Source organism: Chiroxiphia lanceolata, chromosome 4 (genome assembly GCF_009829145.1).
Source record: "Chiroxiphia lanceolata isolate bChiLan1 chromosome 4, bChiLan1.pri, whole genome shotgun sequence".
NCBI lineage: Eukaryota > Metazoa > Chordata > Aves > Passeriformes > Pipridae > Chiroxiphia > Chiroxiphia lanceolata.
The window spans coordinates 71,155,884-71,174,633 of record NC_045640.1 but is presented as its reverse complement, the minus strand read 5'-3'; the positions used below and the strand labels follow the sequence as shown (position 1 = coordinate 71,174,633).

General features: G+C 41.4%; 1 protein-coding gene and 1 long non-coding RNA gene across 4 annotated transcripts in view; both read right to left on the bottom strand.

The window, feature by feature from the left end:
• Positions 1-687: 687 nt before the first annotated feature.
• On the bottom strand, positions 688-3,556 carry LOC116785447. Its single transcript, XR_004356543.1, has 3 exons — positions 3,493-3,556; positions 2,646-2,812; positions 688-1,509 (listed from the first exon to the last, which is right to left on the bottom strand). It is a non-coding gene; the product is annotated as an uncharacterized LOC116785447 (long non-coding RNA).
• A 355-nt stretch (positions 3,557-3,911) lies between these two features.
• Positions 3,912-18,750, bottom strand: part of ANXA5 (annexin A5) — a 41,946-nt gene continuing 27,107 nt past the window's right edge. For all 3 annotated transcript variants that reach the window (XM_032684972.1, XM_032684970.1, XM_032684971.1), the window contains 11 exons: positions 16,248-16,332; positions 15,126-15,220; positions 14,634-14,747; positions 12,445-12,535; positions 11,428-11,507; positions 10,962-11,018; positions 8,669-8,762; positions 8,258-8,353; positions 7,706-7,764; positions 5,527-5,649; positions 3,912-4,446 (listed from right to left, as the gene is read on the bottom strand). In XM_032684972.1, the coding sequence (XP_032540863.1) occupies positions 4,384-4,446; positions 5,527-5,649; positions 7,706-7,764; positions 8,258-8,353; positions 8,669-8,762; positions 10,962-11,018; positions 11,428-11,507; positions 12,445-12,535; positions 14,634-14,747; positions 15,126-15,220; positions 16,248-16,332 (957 nt within the window). In that variant the 3' untranslated portion in view covers positions 3,912-4,383. The remainder of the gene's footprint in view (positions 4,447-5,526; positions 5,650-7,705; positions 7,765-8,257; positions 8,354-8,668; positions 8,763-10,961; positions 11,019-11,427; positions 11,508-12,444; positions 12,536-14,633; positions 14,748-15,125; positions 15,221-16,247; positions 16,333-18,750) is intronic.

Sequence of the window (18,750 nt, the reverse complement as noted above, 5' to 3'; positions counted from 1 at the left end):
CATTTACTGCAAAGTGTGTGGAAATAAAAAGCCAACCAGTGTAGGTGGGACTTTTTTCCTTCATAGATGTGTGTAAAAGGAAGACCAAGACCAGGACCTCTTGTTTTACCATTGTGCTACTTACTGAAATTAAGCCTAGAAGTAGCCAAAAGTTAAAACCATGAGAGTACTCTGTGGATGGAATTCTATGTGCATATACTCTAGATCCGGGAGGATTGATGAGTCCACTTCCCACAGACACCAATGGAAGATTACTTTGGCCCTTTCCTCTTGTAGTAGCAGACTAGATTAGTGTCTTACACCATCCTTCCTCTTTCCTGCTCTCAGTTTGTTATCACATCATACACAACTGGTTGAAATAAAAAAAAAAATTAAAAATATCATCTGTCCTTTCTGCTCCATGAGAGTGATGAGTTTTTCCTGCTAATTACACAGTTACTTCCTAAAATATCAGATCCTCCACAGCCTTTCCATTTCTTTACACAGTCCAGGGCAGTCATGCTGTTGCTTGAATAATATGAAATAACCTCCCAGGCTCACTAAAATATGGCAATAATTCAGGGTCTGCAGGTGAGAAATCTCTGTATATGAAATAATACTGGCACAGAAAAATCTGTTCCACTAAACTCACAAGTTGTAAATGCATGAGTTTAACAAAAACAGATTTTCTAATTTTTCCTAACTGTGACTGGGGTGGAATACTGGAGGTTGTCTGTGCTCAGACTGCAGAAGGGAAATGCTTAACATTAATAAAAATGTCATGTGTGTAAACCCAGCTTCTGTTTCCAATAAAGTTCACTAGTCTCTCTCATTTCATAGTGCACACAAAATTATATTAAAGGATCCTGAAAATATAATAAAAAATTCAATTGTTTGACTCACGCTTTAGGTTGAGGAAAGCAATCTGAAAGAGGTGCAAAAAACCCCCAAAATATTAAGCAAGTGATTCGAGAGAGAAGGGAAATCTTGAGCAGCACCACGACCTGCACAAGGTTACTTGGAACAACAGCACCATCCCCTGCCTGCACGGCGAATGGCACAGGCACTCTCTGGAGAACGGGACTCCTGTCCCATTTGGGAAATGGGAATTCCACTCACTCTCACTCACCCCATCGACACCCAGAGGAACTCGAGCTGTAACTACAGACACTAAAAGACTGGAAGTAAACCTCTCCACTCAGCTCTTTTTGCTGATTACAGCAAAGCTTCTTGAAGGCACGACTAGAAAAAACCCTTGTGGTTTGTTTGCAGCCACTCTGTGGGGTTGCAACGTTTCTGTAGATGCTTTGTTGGACAGGGACAAAACAACTACGTGACTGGAAGCTTTACTGAGACAAAGAGATAAAGTCAGAAATGCAACATCAGGAGCAATGACCTGCAGATACCTGACAGGTGACTTACCTACAAAGTGCTTTTGAGTCACATACCCACTCCAGGCTCCAGATTCTTTTTCAACAACATCATTTTTGATACCATAGTCTTTCTGAGGAATTGTTTTTTCATTTCAAACTTGCAAGACACGGAACGGGTTAATTACAGAGGAGAAAGTTACTATTTGTGATGAAAGCCATCCAGGGCAGCTCCATGTTCTGCACCAGCCACCTCACCTCTCCTTGAATGCCAAATGGAGGCAGACCAGAGCTTGCCTGTTACAAATGTATAGCTATGGATATATGTGGATAAGTTGGCTGATGTTTGACTTTTAGATGTATTGAACACTAAATCAAAAAGGAGTTACTGCTTAGAGCTCCTCATGCATAATATTGCCTTGTTCATAAATTATTGCTTTCAAGACAGGTTTGAGTAAATAAATGCCCACAGCAATTCCAGCTGTCAGAGTGTGGAAGTGCGATAAAGAAACAATAAGAAAATAGCACTTCTCAGGAATATAAATAAAGCAAAATCATAATTTCATATGCATCAGTAGAAAACTGAGGGAAAAATCAAGTAAAGAAGTTAATAAAGATCACTTTTCCCCCCCAATACACTATGTCTGCAATAGTGCAAAGATAAAGGTGTGATGAAAGCAAATAAAGAGTTTAATATTTCTCATGGTAAAATAGTAGGTCCTAAAACACTTTCTCCTGTGGGAGGAAGAAGGACAAAGAAGGAAGGGCAGCAGGCTCTTCAGGTAAAACAATATTTGATTTACTGAAGTTTGCTTTAAAACAGATTCTTCATGGATAGCAAGGGCTGATTTTAGTGCTCATGCTCCAATTGGCTCCTGACTTAGCAAAGAGCTTGATAGGATTTCTCAACACAAAGTTGTGCCAGAAACCAACAGAACACAGATTTTCATGAATCAAAATCAGAAGATGGAGAGGGAAAAAAAACCCCAAACACACCAATGATTAACTATTGCCAAAGGAAGTAATTAATTAATTGGCAGCTGTAGCTTAAAGCTCTCTTAGGAATGTGCTGTACTGGAAATACCAAATTCTGTATTCATAAAAGGGTGTGACATACTAGATACTAGAAATATTATAATTCAATAACATTCCTTCCATTGTAATTAGACTTGTTAAAGAAAGTTTAATTACTTCAAAAGGGAATTTCAAACACTTCTGCCCACTTGCATCCTAAAACTTTCTGCAGATGTCTGATATTATACTGACCCCAACAACTTCTGTTCAGTTACTACTTACAAATTCTGGTAGTAATTCAGATCATTCCATTCAAGCTGTAAGCATCAGGTTTGTGACAATGTTCAACCCTTGCTGGAAGAGCTTCACCAAAATCTACAAGAGGACTGATAACAAATCATGAAGATCAGATGCTACCTTCCTAAGACTTCCATAGGACCTGAAAGAAGCTGAAAAAATAAATACAGTGCCTAATCTCTGAAGCAGTAGAAAGCAGTGCCTTAGCAAAGATTTCTGTGCATGATTTTGCCTTGGCAAATATTAAATCACTTTAAAAAATTACTAAAAAAAAGTAACCCACAAAACCCCAAATCCATAAGTCTTGAATTTGGACAAAAAGAAGCAGGGTGGAGAAAGAATGAAAGTGAGAGTGCATGAGCAGGAAAGAGGGAGTGCATGTCTGTGACAGAATGGAAAACAGAGAAACTTTGGCCTTGGTTGACATATTTACTTCTAAAAAGAGCTTTCATATTATACATTGAAAACCAAGTACTTCAGTAGCAGGAGATCATGACAGTACTAATTCAGAATTACAATACAAAAATTAAAACTTTAAGTTTATTCAATAGGAAAGTTTTAAAGGCCTTAATAACCTGTGAAGAATCAATTTGAACAGGACTATTAGAACGTGCAGTTTTCACAGCTGATGTATGGGACTAACTGATAAGCTGTTTAGAACCAGGGTGTTCAGCCCTTATAAAGCATGAGACAGAAGCCTCTTTCTTCTCCTTCACACGTGTCAATTTAATTTTCAGTGCCAGTCACAGACGACGAACTAAAGCAGAGAATTTAAGGCAGCCCATGTCACAGGCTGGTGCTTCTCTGAGCCTGTGCTTTGCTCCCTGCTAACCTGATGAGAGTGGTGCTGCAGCCATCCTCTTGTCATCTAAGATCCCTGAAGGACTCATCACTATCTTCCCATCTCTTCTTCACTTGCTTCCATCCCAGAAATCTTTGGCTGGTCCTACAATGCAGCATCTGCTCTACTCTGGCACTGCGCAACAGCTTCCCTTTCTTCCCCCAGCTTCAGAGAAGAGAGAGACAAAGCAGCACAAAATGAGAACGCAATGACCAGCAAGCACCAGTAATTTGGTTTCCCAGCTACACTGAACAGCAGCACCACCATATACTAGGCTAGACAGGAAGATGAAGAGCTGCAAAACATCATATATGTCCTTAGAAGCCTGAAAAACAGTAGGAAATACTTACCAACAATTTGTAGCAGTGATATCATATGAAAGGGAAAATAGATTCAAAACCACATACAACTGTGATAAGAGGGGAAAAATTTATTGGTCCTTTAGATTTCCAATGATTGCTCGTATTATGTTCAGCAAACTCATTCAGACATTACATACAAAGGATATTTTTGCTTTGTTTGTCATGTTAGAACCGGCTTAACATTTGGTGGAAATGTATGCAAAAAAGGATAATCTTCAAACGATTAGTGCAATACATGATTACTTTTTCCTATTTCAGCAAAAACACTTGCAAAGAACTTGGTCCTCAGCATCCATCTTCCATGAAGATGACTCTCATATCACCGAAGGCACTTGAAACTCCTGTAACTTGGGATGTGGGGAAGAAGAAGGGATCACTTGGCTAACAATATGCTCATTCCTAATAAGTGCAATGCCAGTATAAATTCAAGCAGCCACAAAGCATTAAGGTATAAAAACTTAGGTAGACATGCCAACTATGGGGTACAAAGCTGGAGTACAAGAGATCCTGGGTGTCCCCGTTACTCATCGTCGCCACCACAGAGCAGCAGCAGGGCTTTTCTGTAGTCCCCAGACGTGTCTTTCTGTGAACACACAGAGCAGTCACTGTGAGTCATCAACACACACACCAGCCAAGGAGGGCCCCAGCACAGCACACCCACAGGAAATCCACAGGGATGACTCCCCACTCAGGAATGACACGAGGAAATCCTCTGCCTCTTGTACATTTACACAGACGGACTTTCAGAAACATAAAAACCTCCAAAAGCTTTACTGTGATTGAGCTGCCCAGGGTTTATTCAAATACATTTATCTGCAGGGAGGAAGTCCAAAGGAGAAGCCTCAAAGCAGCACCAAAAGCAACACATTTGATGAGCAAAGTGCACCTGCCACGGCTTCGAAAGGTCCCAGCCCTGCTCCCGGCAATCAGTTGGAAGCTCTGATACAAAATCCACAGGACAGCTGTGTGGGCAGGACTGGCAGTGCCAAAAGCAACTCCACCCAGCCTAATCAAGGGAGCATAATGTCAGGAATGATAACAGAAAATTGTAAAAAGTAGCATTTAAACATAAAACAAGAAGAAAATCCTAGGGGAAAAATAGCATTTTGGCTTCAACTGTGCAGCAACAGCTGGCTCTGGACTCCTCGCTGGCTCTTTCCCTTCCTGCCCCTTTCCATCATTCAAAGGAGATTATGATTCAGACTGGTTCCACAGTGAAATGCTTTCCACTTTGAAATGGTGTCAAAGGTTCCACACCACAACCCAAGATTTTAACTTCAACCTCACAATAATTCAGACTCCCAGCCCCAGTGCCATTTCTCTGGAGCCAGCACCCTCTCTGAAGCACTGACTACAAGGCACCCATGCAAGAAAAAGGAAGTGAAGCAGTAGCTAAAAAGGGTGTATGAATAATTGTCATTTCAGAAACCCACAGCATCTGTCCTAGTGAACACTGGAAGGAAACCTTTAGCTTCCCATAGGAAGTGTCCCCTGCTTAAACAATGCAATGCAGTGCTTGCCAAAAGTGCAGACCCACCACATCACTCCGAGTTTAATGTCATCCAGCTCTACTCAAATCCACCTCCTCCCAAGAAAATACACTGTGACAACAATGCCACCTCAATCACCCCTGTGTTCCCTGACAACAGAACAGTCATTTTACCTGAATCATTTGATACAAGGATTTTGCAAAGTTCTTCCTGAATTCCCGCCTAATATCCAACAGATCGATTTCACTCCTGGAAACCATGACTCTGATCAGGGTGTCATCATCAGTGCCAGCCCCCTGCAGAGAAGAGATTCAAGAAGATTCAAATATGAGTTTGCTCTGGACAGCGGCTGCAACAAAACAACAAATACAAACAACCAGGGTACAACAAGAAAGCAACAAGTGGCATCTCAAATCAAACCTGTATTACATTCCAACTCCAAAACAGAGAATACTGGGACAGTATCACAAGACATTCACACTGCAATGTGGAGAACAGAGGACTGACCCTGCAGGGTGCTCTAATCCCTGCACTTCTGTCAAGTGCCATGTGGTCAGACCTCTCATTTCATGTTTCATCTCACAGGTTTCAACTGTGAATGCTCAGATACATGCCAAATAACCCAGTTCCACGGTTACACAGCAGGAGAACTGATCACCACAATCAGCATCACATAAATCAGCCTTCCAATGTACTCTGAGACTGCAGAACCACAGCCAGTTCTGCAGTGGGGCACAGAAATCCTAACAGTGACTAATGCAAAACATGTAGCATTGTACAGCAAGACACAGCAGAGCAACTTGTTCCACGGACCATTCAGCTGTTTATTATGAAGGCAAACTTTATAAACCTTTTCCAACCACACAAACATGCTCCACTCTTTTATTCATCTTGATTACTTCAAGCATTTGAAGTTCCTGTGCTGGCAGTCTGGGCAGACTAAAGCCTGACCTCTGTGCTCAGACAAGGCAGACTCCACACAAGCTGAAGCGATACAAATGTCCATGTGCTGACCTGCTCATGCACCTCAGGGAAGGACCTGGCAGAGCCCCCACGATCATCTTCAGGGTCACTCAATCCTTGGACTGGGTGCAACATTCTTGGATTACACCTAAAAATGCCCTAAGGCTGCTCAGAAGTTATGCCATGAGTCCAGTGGTTTCTGAGTAGGATTTGACATTAGAATCCTGTAAAAGCCGAGCTCTGCCCCACCTAATCATGAAAGCAAACTCTGCTCAGTGTTGAACTTTGTCATGCCAAACCGATAAATTAGAAGTGCAAATCCTCCGCCAAAGTAATAATTGATGAAGAGCTTTCTTATCTGAAGTGCTTAATGATTTTTATTCATTTTAAAAAAATTAATTGGGGATCTCACCAGCACACGTTCTTCAGGCTCCTCATAATAAAAGTGTACAAAAATCTAAACCCTCCAGAAAAATAGCATTCTTTAAAAAATAAAAATTAATAAATAAGAAAAAAGCAATCCTCCTCATACAGTTCAGCATACTGGTATAATAGTTTGTATTTTTCACCTGAACCCTATTTTACATTGGTATCTATAAAAGCAGTAAAGCAACTTTTAAAAATTAAGCCATCGTTTTGTGTCTTATCACTAATTCTCATGCTGACACCTCATCAGCACAACCATCTGGTGACAAACATACCTCAAGGCTTTCCAGCAAGGGGAAGGGAGGAATTCTTCAGGGGAGCTGGGAACTTGCCTGAAAACAACAGACTACCTACCTTAGCTTTAATTAATATTATCCACTAGGAGTTAAAAATACAGTTTTCCCTGCTTATCTCTTCCCACCCAAGAGAAGGCAAAGCCAACAGAAACACAGATGTGTTGCTAATGTGATTCCCCTGCATAAACTCTTGTAGCTGTTTAAGCCTCTTTCCTTTTCCCCGATGAGTTTTTTTGCCTTCTCATGTTTCAAAGCTAACTCTGCCTTCAGTCTGTAACTACCTCCAAACCAAACAGCACTAATTTGCACAGTTTACAGTTCAGGTTTTGGTTGTCTTTACTTCCTCAGTACATCCACCTGAAGACATTGTAGACTTTATTCAGCTGAAAGTGCCAGTGATGTCACCAGATATTTTCTAATGTAACAGCATCAAGTCAAGAAACAGCTGATGAGACCATAAATGATTTACAGTCTGACAAACCCATGAAGAATTCAAAGAAAACCTTATGAATTGTTTGTATCCTCTCTCAGATCTGCATGCCCTGAACCTTTTGCAGATACTTAGTTGCCAACAGCATCCTGTTGGCACTTACAGTGAAAGAAGAAGCTAAGAACAAGCAAAAGGGAGAGGAATTGTAGCTGGAGGAGATGGAAAACATGTACATACCTTCATGGAGTAATACAGAGTCTCAGCAAAATAGGCAGGCACACTTCGGATGCATTTCACTGAGAAAAAGGCAAATGATTGAATTACTGACTGTTATTCAATACAGGACAACCCTCCATTGCCAAGGCAAGGTGTGTGTTACTGGGTCATTCTCTGCAGTGTGGACAATTAAGTGTCCAGTTGTCACCTGCTCTGTTCCTCTGTTACAACTCTTTGGGTTCTGGGAGTTAGAATATACCATTTATTTGTAATGGAAAAGATACTTTCATAGTCAAATTCTACTCCCAGATACAAATTACCACCACACTGTCCTAGATGAGCTGCCAGGAATCCTAAATTTTTGTCTCACATGCAGTTCACCATCTCCTCTCCAGCCCCCCCCTCTGATAAAGGAAGAATAAAGGTCTATTCCCTAGATACCAAAATAGACGCCAGGTGATTAACTTCCAAAAGGAACCGTGTTTTCATGCCAATTCCTGTAACAACTGCCATTTAAAGAGGCCTGGCAGTAGGCAAAGAAGGCCAGTTCTAGATCTATTAAGACTTAATTACCAACTGCCAAAAGGAGCTTCTCCAAGTCACCAGAGGTTTCTCGGTCAATGGTCTCTTCAATTTGGAAGCCAGAAATAGTCATGTACTTGTCAAACACTGCAAAACACAAAGTGTCCTCAGTCAGGTGGATGGCCAGCATTCTCCCCTGTCCCTCCCCAGTGCAGGATAATGCCATCTGGGTGTCATTCTTCCCTCTGCCCCACCTTCCTACTAGATGGTTACCACGCAATACATCCCTCCACCTTTATTTCCAACGGCCTAAACATCCCAGTCAAACAGACTTATGAATGGATAAGGAGCAGGGGAAAAAAAAGTATTGTCTCTTTCTTAACAGCTAATAGAACTATGCACTTATACATGAGCTGGCTTTCAGGCAGAATTTTCCAGGCACACAGGAACCACACCACCTACCCCTCCTGAGGTGGGAAACGCTGCGGGTTCCCAAGATGGTGATGAACTTTTCTTCATCTGTTCCCCATTTCAGCTCCCCAGCTCTAAACAAGACCTGTTGGGAATCCAAGAGATCAAAACTGCAGCATTTGTCATGTGTCCACACACCCTGTGAAAAAGCTCCATTTGTCTCACTCTAAGGAGCATTAAACTTACTAACAAGCTATAGCTGGAGGGGATAAAAAACAAAATAAAATTGCCAAGCACTGAACTCATCTTAGAAATAAAAGAAATAATCTGGAATCGACTGTGAAAGCATTTACATGAGTAATGCTGCTTAAGGCCCTCAAACCGACTGCACAAAGCCCTTTCATAACCCTGAAGTTTTCTGGAATTAGCATAATACAGCAAATAAAATCTATTCCCAATACTGCTTTTTCTGCCCTTTTTTTCCTTCCCTTGTTCAAATCAGACTAGGAAAACTTTGTCACACATGGACTCTTCAATGGCAGATCCATGCTAACTTGGCCTAGGAGGAAGTTTTCCAACACAGAGGGGAAGATGGATTTAGAAACAGATTCGTGGGCTGATAATTCTTAGTCATATGAAGCCAGATTTTTATCATTTAATCATTTTAGCACGTTCATTGCTCTGCAGGCAAGTAATTCTTGATGCAAAGACCAACCCTATTCAAACCACATTTGTGACTCTCCATGCTCTTTTTAATACTGATTGTACAGAGTAAAATACGGTTGGAGAGGAAAAAGCTATTAAAGCCCTCACTGCAAGGATGTTTAATTAAAAAAAATATGTGCTAAGTTCTCCAAATGAATACCAGCACTCTCCATCCAGTAGCAAATGAGCAGTCCCAGCACAGCATTTAGAAATGTCAGGAAAACATTTATTTAGAGATACTACAAGTTGTAAATGATATTTTATGCGAGCTTTAGGTTTTTACCTGCCTTGCTGCTGGGCAATACCCAAAGGGTACCTCAACTGCATAACTTTAAAGAAGTTATGGAAAATCTTTTCCAAAAAGTTAAACTTTCTCCTTCAGGCATTCTCAGAAAAGTCCCCCAACTGCTTTGAATTAATATTTATTAATCACAGATCCAAAAAATTAAAAATCATCACTGAGCAAAAATTTTGCCTTCTAATGTATCAATCCTTTCCAGAATATCACGTGAGTCAAGAAAAACACTGGAAAGTCAAAAACAGTCTAACATTTGCATAGTCAAGCACCTCAATTCTGACCATCTGTACCAACAGTAATTATAAAAGTACTGAACTCGTTCCAGCTCTGTTGGATGGTGAATGTAAAGTCCATTGACTCAAGGTCTCAGCTCAAGCCAAATGTACACAGCAAACCACAGAGACCTTTTAGAAACCCAGGACTTTTTCAACATTTAGGTGTGGTGCTCCCTAAATTTAGATGCTCATTTCAACTCAGTTAAAGAGGCCAAAAGGAATCTGCCTCCCAAGACTGACACTTTCATGAAGCAGTCTAGTTCATGATTCAAACACTTGCCCCACTAATTTTCAAGCTGCAATTTCCACAAGAAATTAACTTTAATAGCAGGAGAACAAGGCTTTCTGAATTTAAGTAACAAAGGACAGGCCTGTGCCAGCTCCATCTTGCTGTGCTATCAGGGGAATGCTTTATTGATCTGATATTCTGCTTTTACTCCTTGTCACCTTGAATAACCTGCGTATTTTCTTCCACTTCAACAGTCAATCTATGAGAGCAAAATGTCCACCCCAGAAATAACTGAGAAGAAATGTGCATTAAGGGAGTTGTAACCAAATGGGTGAAATATTGACCATCACTACAACTAACAATAAACCAAGTGGCACCCAGCAAGAGACTGCACCAAGGACACCAATTAGCTGCTGATGTTCCTTTTCATCCAGAGCACAGGTTTGGAGAGCAGTCATGGACAGTGGATTAAATTCAGAGAGCAGCTCAAGTCAGATACTAAGGAATGAGCTGTTCATGGCTCTGAGTTTTCCAGCAGTGGATCCCTCAGCATCACAAAAGCTCAGCAGTTATAACTCTCCCTTTCCAGTGACATAATCACTGTTTCATTCAGGTATCTCTTTAAATAGTAAGCAGAACAAGATGTGCCAAAAATTTTGACCCCATTGTTTCAGATTTTCACACTTCTTTTATCCAGAACTTATAAAAGCACAGGAAAACATATTAACAAACACACACAGAGAACCTTAATTTCTCTCTCACATTTGAATTCTAGTTGTATACCCTCTTTGCAAGATAACTTGTACAAATGCCCCAAAATTGAAGTCATTCACCCACCTGAGCATCCTGCTCAACAAGACTCTCATCAACTCCAACATCAGGATCTCTGTTTGCCTGAAGAGAAATTTTAAAAGGTGTTAAACTGAGGAATTGAAAGTTAAGTCAGAAGCACACTTATCTGTTATATCCAAACTGTAAGAGTTACTGTGAGAAGCCAACCCCTAATCCAAAATCCTCTTATTTCTCCCTTCTGCGTGCAAATGGGTCTGTATGGAATAAATGTTCTCTTCCCATTTTGCCTTCAAAACCCCACGTAGCAGCGTCTGCTACACCCGTGGGCATCAGTTCAATTCTGTGGCATGGAAATGACTCATAACAGAGCTCAAGACTGACGCTGCGAGTCAGAGGAAGTGACTCAGCTCCAACCCTGCCTATCACCAGGCCTATCTAGAACCCAGCTTAGAAAGCACAAAGTGACATGTGTCCACACAAGTGACAGTCACACACACAGCAAGACACTGACCTGCAGCAGGACCACCAGCATCCTCTGGAAATGGCCTGATGTTTCTCCTGTGATCTTGTCCTCCAGGTTGGCCTCATACTCTGCAAAAGAGCAATACCCATTCACCACCTCACAGGCTTCCTCGCTGTTTTGAGGAGACAGCAAGGAAAACCAAAAAGTTCATCTGACTCACAGCTTGTAGAATCATCTATCAGAAACATCTTTAACAGCCAGGACATATTCTGCTTTCACCTACAACCTTACTGTATCAGAGGTGAAAATAGAGCACCGTAGCCCTAGTATCAGGAGCAGATTACTCAAAATATTTTAAAGTACAAGGTGACATGCATAGATTCAGCTCTTGAGGATACAGATCTGAATTTAGGTCAATATATGGCTGTCTCAACTGTACAAAAACCATGAGCCCAGACAAGTCTAGTACTAATAAATTTTGCCCTCAGAGATTCTGAGTTTGGGCTCAAAATTTGTTAAGAGATGAGAATTTCTTGTGTGGCAGGAATCTGCATAAAGGTAAAAGAAATACATTGAACTAAGCACTGTCTTAAAAAAAACAACTCCACAAACACAGGGTAAAAGCACTCCTGTGGGCAGCCAAATAGTTGCACCTGCTTCTGCACAAATGCATTTGAACAGAACACTGAGAAAAAGGCAAAAAAATCACTTCTTTGTTTTATATAATCACACTTTTCTCGTTTCCAATTACTAAAAATCACCTTTCAGTCAAAGGGATGGAAATGATGGGTAGAAGAAATGCATTTGAAAGAATTTAAACTATAAAGCACAAAACACCATAACCTGCGCTCAAAGCCCTGAAATAAAAACTATTTCAGTTTTACAATTTAATTTCTTTTAGTTTTCTCCTTAGTTTCTTTCAATATGAAGTTCTGCAACACAGCAGGAAGAATTCCCTCTTATTCAACACATCCATCTGTTCACAGATAGAACTTATGTGAAAGATGAGCTAAAATCATATTAGAAGGACTGAAGGGAGACTCTTTATTTTATACAGAAAATTACCTTGCAGATAAACCTGTTTAATCTGCTGCACTTCTGCGGGTGTTCTGGAGGCAAGAATTTCAGTCAACACTTTCTCATTGGTTCCTGCTCCCTGCAGGGGTGTAAGTATCAATCAGTTGATGGAATAGCAAAAGGGAAACAAGAATTCCCTTTGGCAATCAAAAGCAAGCACCAGTTCATGCACTTGGACCAAATAAAGAAAAAAATATTTTCTTCTTTCTGGTATATTGTGGGGGTATTGAAAAGAATTTCTTCTAGTTCTGACTTGACTGTTTTCAAAGCCAACCCAACAATTAGCAAAGGCTCCCTGCTGCAGGACTCAGATGGGCCCTTCCATGTTCAAGCACGGCCTCAGTTCTTTGCTGCCAGTCAATGAGATCCAGAGAAGTGAGTGAAGAGAGTTAAGTTTCCATCTCAGCTCTAGTTCCTGTGCTGTCTCTCATCAGGCATCTGTCATCAGGCGGTACAGATACACACAGAGCCACCCAGCAATGGTCTCCACCCTTCTGTGAACTGTGCTGTTAAACAAACCCTCTCTTCCACTGCAAACACACAGAATTGCTAATCCAGATAGTTTAGGCTGCTGCACTCCAATTACAGCAGACACAACAGACTCTCACTTTTACAAGGATAAAATCTACAAAAGCCAAGCCAATATCTTCTTTCCACAAGTCTGACTCTACTTTGTATGAATAAGCCATTGCTCTTTTGCTTACAAAGGAGTCATTTCACAAAAGCAACACTGAAATGCATTACCGGGCATTTTTTTGCTTCAGTGCATTATTTACAACCTTTCCGGTAAAAAAAAAGCATCAAATACTAACTGCATGCAAAGATATGTAACTGCACACAAAGCTATCCAAAACACAAACCTGGCAGGTTACATGGAATCATTTCCAAAACACAGAGTGTTTCAAGAACGTGCCTACTCACCAGGTGAGGCAGGCACAGTTACATCAGCTCTAATCTAAGGAGCAGCAGTGAAAATTGACGGGACAACCTTCAGCACAGAGTTAATGCTCACAGTTATCCTGTACAAAAGTCCTCTATCACATCTCCTTTTCTGTTATCCCCCCTTTGTTGAACTGCAGCCAGTATTGACATCCTTTCCTGTGCAGGTACATTCTCTGAAATTGTGTGATCCTGTTTAATATCTTTTTTTGCAAGTGACGAGAACAAAACCACTCTTGTTTCACTATCTCTATTCTCCCTCCTATGCCCATCTATTCTGTCATTTCCCGCTCAGTCTTTGACTCCCAAATCAATAAGAGGAACTTGGAAATACAGGTTTTTTTCTTTTAATCGACAAGGCCCTTATCGGTTTCTTTGTCAGGTGTCATCCCCCCTTCCCCCAATGCACATAAAGACATTACAGAAACGTCCAGGATTGAAGCTTCTGTTGTCTGAGCTACTATTTGCTGGGTCACAGGTTCATGAGCACTTGCTTGCACAGTTGACTAAAGCCTACATATTAACCAGCTGGGCATCAAGGATCTTTGGAGTTTACGTGCAAGTGTCATTCAACAAAGCACTACCTTACACTAGTCAAGTTCAATGGCCTCTACTTGGATTAATTCTGTGAATAATCCATGGACATGCAATTCCTGAAATTCCACAGGCTGATATCAGACAGGGGAAAAGAAAAAGAAAAGGCGCATGGAAGAAAATTTCTAAACATCCATATTGTAAATTGTTTGTTTACCCTGGCCTGCACAGAAAGGCACTAAAGGCATTCAGTCAAAGAGAAGTGTTAGAAGGGTAACACTGACAGGGCTATCAACTCTTCCCTCTGTATTACTGAAGGCAGCTTTTAAAGCACATTCAATACTACAGAGAATAACTGCTCATAATTTTGGTGGACACCAGTTTACACAAGTACACTGGCCCATCAATTTTGGAGTTGTGCTGCAATCCACTGGGGCAAAACACTCTCTAGCTCTAAACTACCTCTGAGTTGTTAGGATGAAAAAGAAACCAGGCCAACCCATGGCATTAGCAGATGTTGGCATAACTTTCCTAATTTTTTTTAAAAAGCTACTTCTATTAGCACTCCCCTTAGCAGTCAGAAGTTCCCCCCCAAAAAACCCCACAAACAAACAAACAAAAAAAACCCCCACCAAACTCCCTCCAAAAAACCCAGAAGAGCAACAAGCATTTCATGTAACATTAACTCCCCTCCCTCCTCTTACCTTGATGGCATGCTTCAGTGCATGAGCATCAAAAATATATGCTGGTCTCATCAAAGACACCATCAACGTTTCAAATTTGCCAGTAAGTTCCTTTTTCAGGTCATCTACGAGATCCTAGAGCAGAGCAAACAGTGCTGTAATGAACAAGGACCAACCGTTTTAAATTGGTGCACGTGAGTCTGCAAGCTAAGAGACTCTGGAGACACAGCAAAAATAGTACAGTGGACACATTTTTGTTTTAATTGGTACCACAACTGAAACAAATAAAGCAGAAGAAAAGGATACATGGGCATGGGGAAAACCCAAAACACACTGTGATTTTTTAAGGATATGGCAGGGTAGAAGAGAGGGGGAGACAGAAGCAAAACTATATTTGCTTTCAAGGAATGTTTTACAGTGTTACACATTCACGTGATGAATGTGCCTCATAGTTTTAAGTTATCATCTTAAGCCACAACCAGCTCATTTCCAGAGGTATTTTCTTCATCTTACCCTGCCAAACAAGGTTTTAAAGGCAGATGCAATTTCTTGTCGCTGAGCATTGTTTCTGCTGGTCAGGATCTTCAGCACAGTTTCTTCATCAGTCCCTGAAGTTAAAAAGAACAAAGAGTTACAAACACATTCTAAAAAACAAACAGCAGTGGCACAAACTCGAAAGGCAACGAAAGATGCTGTGAAAGCAACAGCCTACTGACAAACAGCAGAAGCATTTAAAGTAACAAATGTCACCATAACCCAAGCTGAACCACCAGGTTGGGTGTTCTGCTGTTGCAAAAATATGACTGGAGGACCTATGTGGTGTTTGTTCTCCATCGGTCTCTGTGTCAGACTGTGCTCCAGGCACTAATAGCAACATTTAGTCACAGTCTGTATTCCACATAGAAGCTTTGGGCTCACCAACAATCTGTCAGCTCCCAGCAAAACTCAGTCCAGTAACCCCAAACAGCCCAGAGCACAGAAGTGTGGAGCTATTACCCATTTTATATACAACAGCTTGCAAGGTAGTCCTCACTTTCGCCTGTAGGCTGAGGTGTATCACATGTATCTTCTTCCCTTCCTTCCACTTCCTTCCAGACGTGGCTCCAAAGAAAGCAGTAAATCAGGATTTGTTCTCACAGGGGAGTTCGGGGCCAGAAAGCTACAGTGTGAGTTTACAGACCAGTGGTTAGTCTGCATTCCTGCTGTGTGCTTGTATTCTTTTTCCCGGGATCTGTAATGTGCTCACACACTTCCAGACCGAGGAGGCTGTTGCAGATTTTCCAAGCAGTTTCTACCATACTGCCATAATTCTCCACAGCTGTTGCCTGTAAATCCACAGTCGAGCTACTGTGCTGTAAAACTCTGAGCTGAAAAGCCTATGGAGTATCCATTTTTTAACGGGGAATGTGCAAACCACCTTTTTTCCCCTCATTCTAAGCTAAAAATAAACATCCTTGAGAGCAGCACAGTCAAAACCAGGACACGCCCAGACCAGTGTGCTCCTGGGGTTGTCATTCCATGGCGTGTAGACACAGGCCTTACTCTCATCTACTAAGATCAAAAAATGAATTCAGAAAGGATTTTTTTGGAGGAGAAAGAGCCTTTTCCTTTTTGTAAAACGCAAATTATCCTTACCCATTCCCTTCATGGCCTTACGAAGAGCTTCTGCATCAGCTCTGGCATCAAAAGGAGAGAAGGCTGTCACCGTGCCTCTCGTGTACTAGAGGGGGGAAAAGGGGTCAAGGGGAGAGAGAAAAAGCCATGAAATAAAATATCACATCTTGCAGTTCTCCATACATGAGCTCAGACCAAATTTGAATCCACAGTCCAAAGCTGATAGCATTTTTCTTGCAATTATCTGGCCAAATTGCAGTCTGTGGGTATTTAAACACAGCTCCCTCAAAAGGTCCTACTACAGTTTTGCTCAGTGGTACCCCAGTTAAATTTGGGTATATTTACATGACAGTAGTTTGCAGAATTGGTATTTACAGCACTGGAAACTGCATGCAGGAAAATTACTAAGAAGTTATCATTTGCTGAAGTAGCTTGAAAAATTAGTTGCACAAATCACATATGCTAGGAAAGCTGCACAAAGATCCAAGGCAGGTTTGGAAACAAGAACTTCCTGTCCACAAGAAAAACCTACTGGAACTTTCAAGTAGCATCACACTGATTTTTTTCTGCCACCTTGCAAATGAGACCTACTGAACTCTGCAGTGGCTTTCAATTTTTCATCATGTTGCTTTTGACACAAGCAACTTCTTATACAAGTGACTCAGCCACATTAGTTTACAGCTAAAGAGAAATAACAGTTCAAACATAAGGATCAGTTTGTCCAAACAAAAATAATTCCACTTGGTTTCCATGGAACATGGCTCCTCAGGGATTTTCTCTTTGGATTAAACACAAAAGGATACTCATCACCCTTATGGAAAAGTTTTGCCTTTATTTAAACATGATAGTTTAGGAATCTATATACCATATATATGTATATAGCATAGTAGTTAATTTATAAAATATATAGAGTCAAAAGGGGAAACAGCTGGGCTTGGAGAACAGGAAGGTTTTTCCAACAGCTAAAGAAGGGAAATCTCCTGTAAGCATTTCTGTCCAAATGTAACAATCAGTACAGGCAGGGCACTTTTCCACTCTCTAGAAAGAGCATGAAAAGAAGTGCCAAGACACCTCCTGAGCCTGGCATCAGATCACTCCACAGGCAGTAGAGCCATGTGGCCTCTGGGCTACAGCCCTTCCTGAAGTCAGCAATTCCAGGCACTCCCTGCCCTGCTCTCCAGTCAATGTACTCAGACAGGTCAGACAGAGGAGCAGAGAGAACAGAGCAGGGAGCACGAACCAGAAACTGCCCCGAGGTGCTCCTGCCTCATGCCACCTCTCTGTCACTGCCAGCAGACTCCCCACCCCTCCCACTGCAGCAGAGTAACGAGTTACCTTTATTTCTGATGTATTTTGGCAGATCAGAACACAAAGTATTACAGTGTTTAACAGCAACAAGTTTCTTTTCGGTAGATGCTTTCCAATACCCAGCTTAATTCAGAGCGCAGCAATCCCACTGAAACATTCTGCTTTTCCCATTACAAGTAAGTTTTTACGCAGCACTTCGAATTTAGGCAGAGCAATAAGTATTAATTGCCATCTTCCTAGCTAATTCCAAAGGTTACCGTGAAAAAAATCTCAAGGATGCAGTTTTATAAATCAAATTTAATTTAGTAAATCAGCTAAAGACTGAAAAGCCTCTCCCTCCTCCTCCCTTATCACCACACCAGCCAGCATGGGGTTATTTACAAATGGATTTCCCACTGTTTTGTTTCATATCATCTTTACATAACTAATATTACAGAACTACCACGATTCTCCTTTGGAAATCACCAGTATCAACAAGCCTCAGAGGATGCAGTTATTGATCCTTAACTTAAAGTTTTCCTTTGCTTATCTTGTTCCAAGCAAGTGGAATTCCTCTTCACAATTCCTAAGTCTTGTGACAACGGTCCAACATTCCTCTGTGGCTGCTGTAGACAATGGATGTGTGAACACTAAATGCTACACTAAATCTACCTCTGCACTACCATTCCCAATCCTTCATAACTCTCTTTTCCAAAGCACTGCATGGAAAGCCTCAACATACACCAAGCCTGATGAACAGCTCCTGAAAATCTTCTGGTGCAGCTGAAGTGTGAAAGACTTTCCTTGGTGCCTGAGCACCATTTGCGTTCCGGGCATTCCCTTCTGATGAACAGCACTCAGCTGGTTTTGGCTCCCTACCTGCCACAGTCACCCTCAATCAGAACCTGAATCACACCTCTCTTGCAAGCCAGAAGTAGTGCTACAGCCCTGCCATCCAGCATAACAAGAATCCACATCACCGGGGTACCAGGAGGGAAGAGCTGTCCCCTTCTTCCCAGTCCCCTTCTTCCCAAACGTGGCACTTTTGGGCCAGAGAAAGAGAGGGCAAGCACCTGTTCTACACCACCATCACTGACTGAACCACTGAAGGCAACTTGCAGTCACAGCAAATCTGAAACAGGAGCTACAAACCAGACATTTCTAGCAAAATAACAGATCCATACAAAAGAGTTTCTGACAAAAGCCAGACACTCATTTATCAAGACAACTCAGCCAC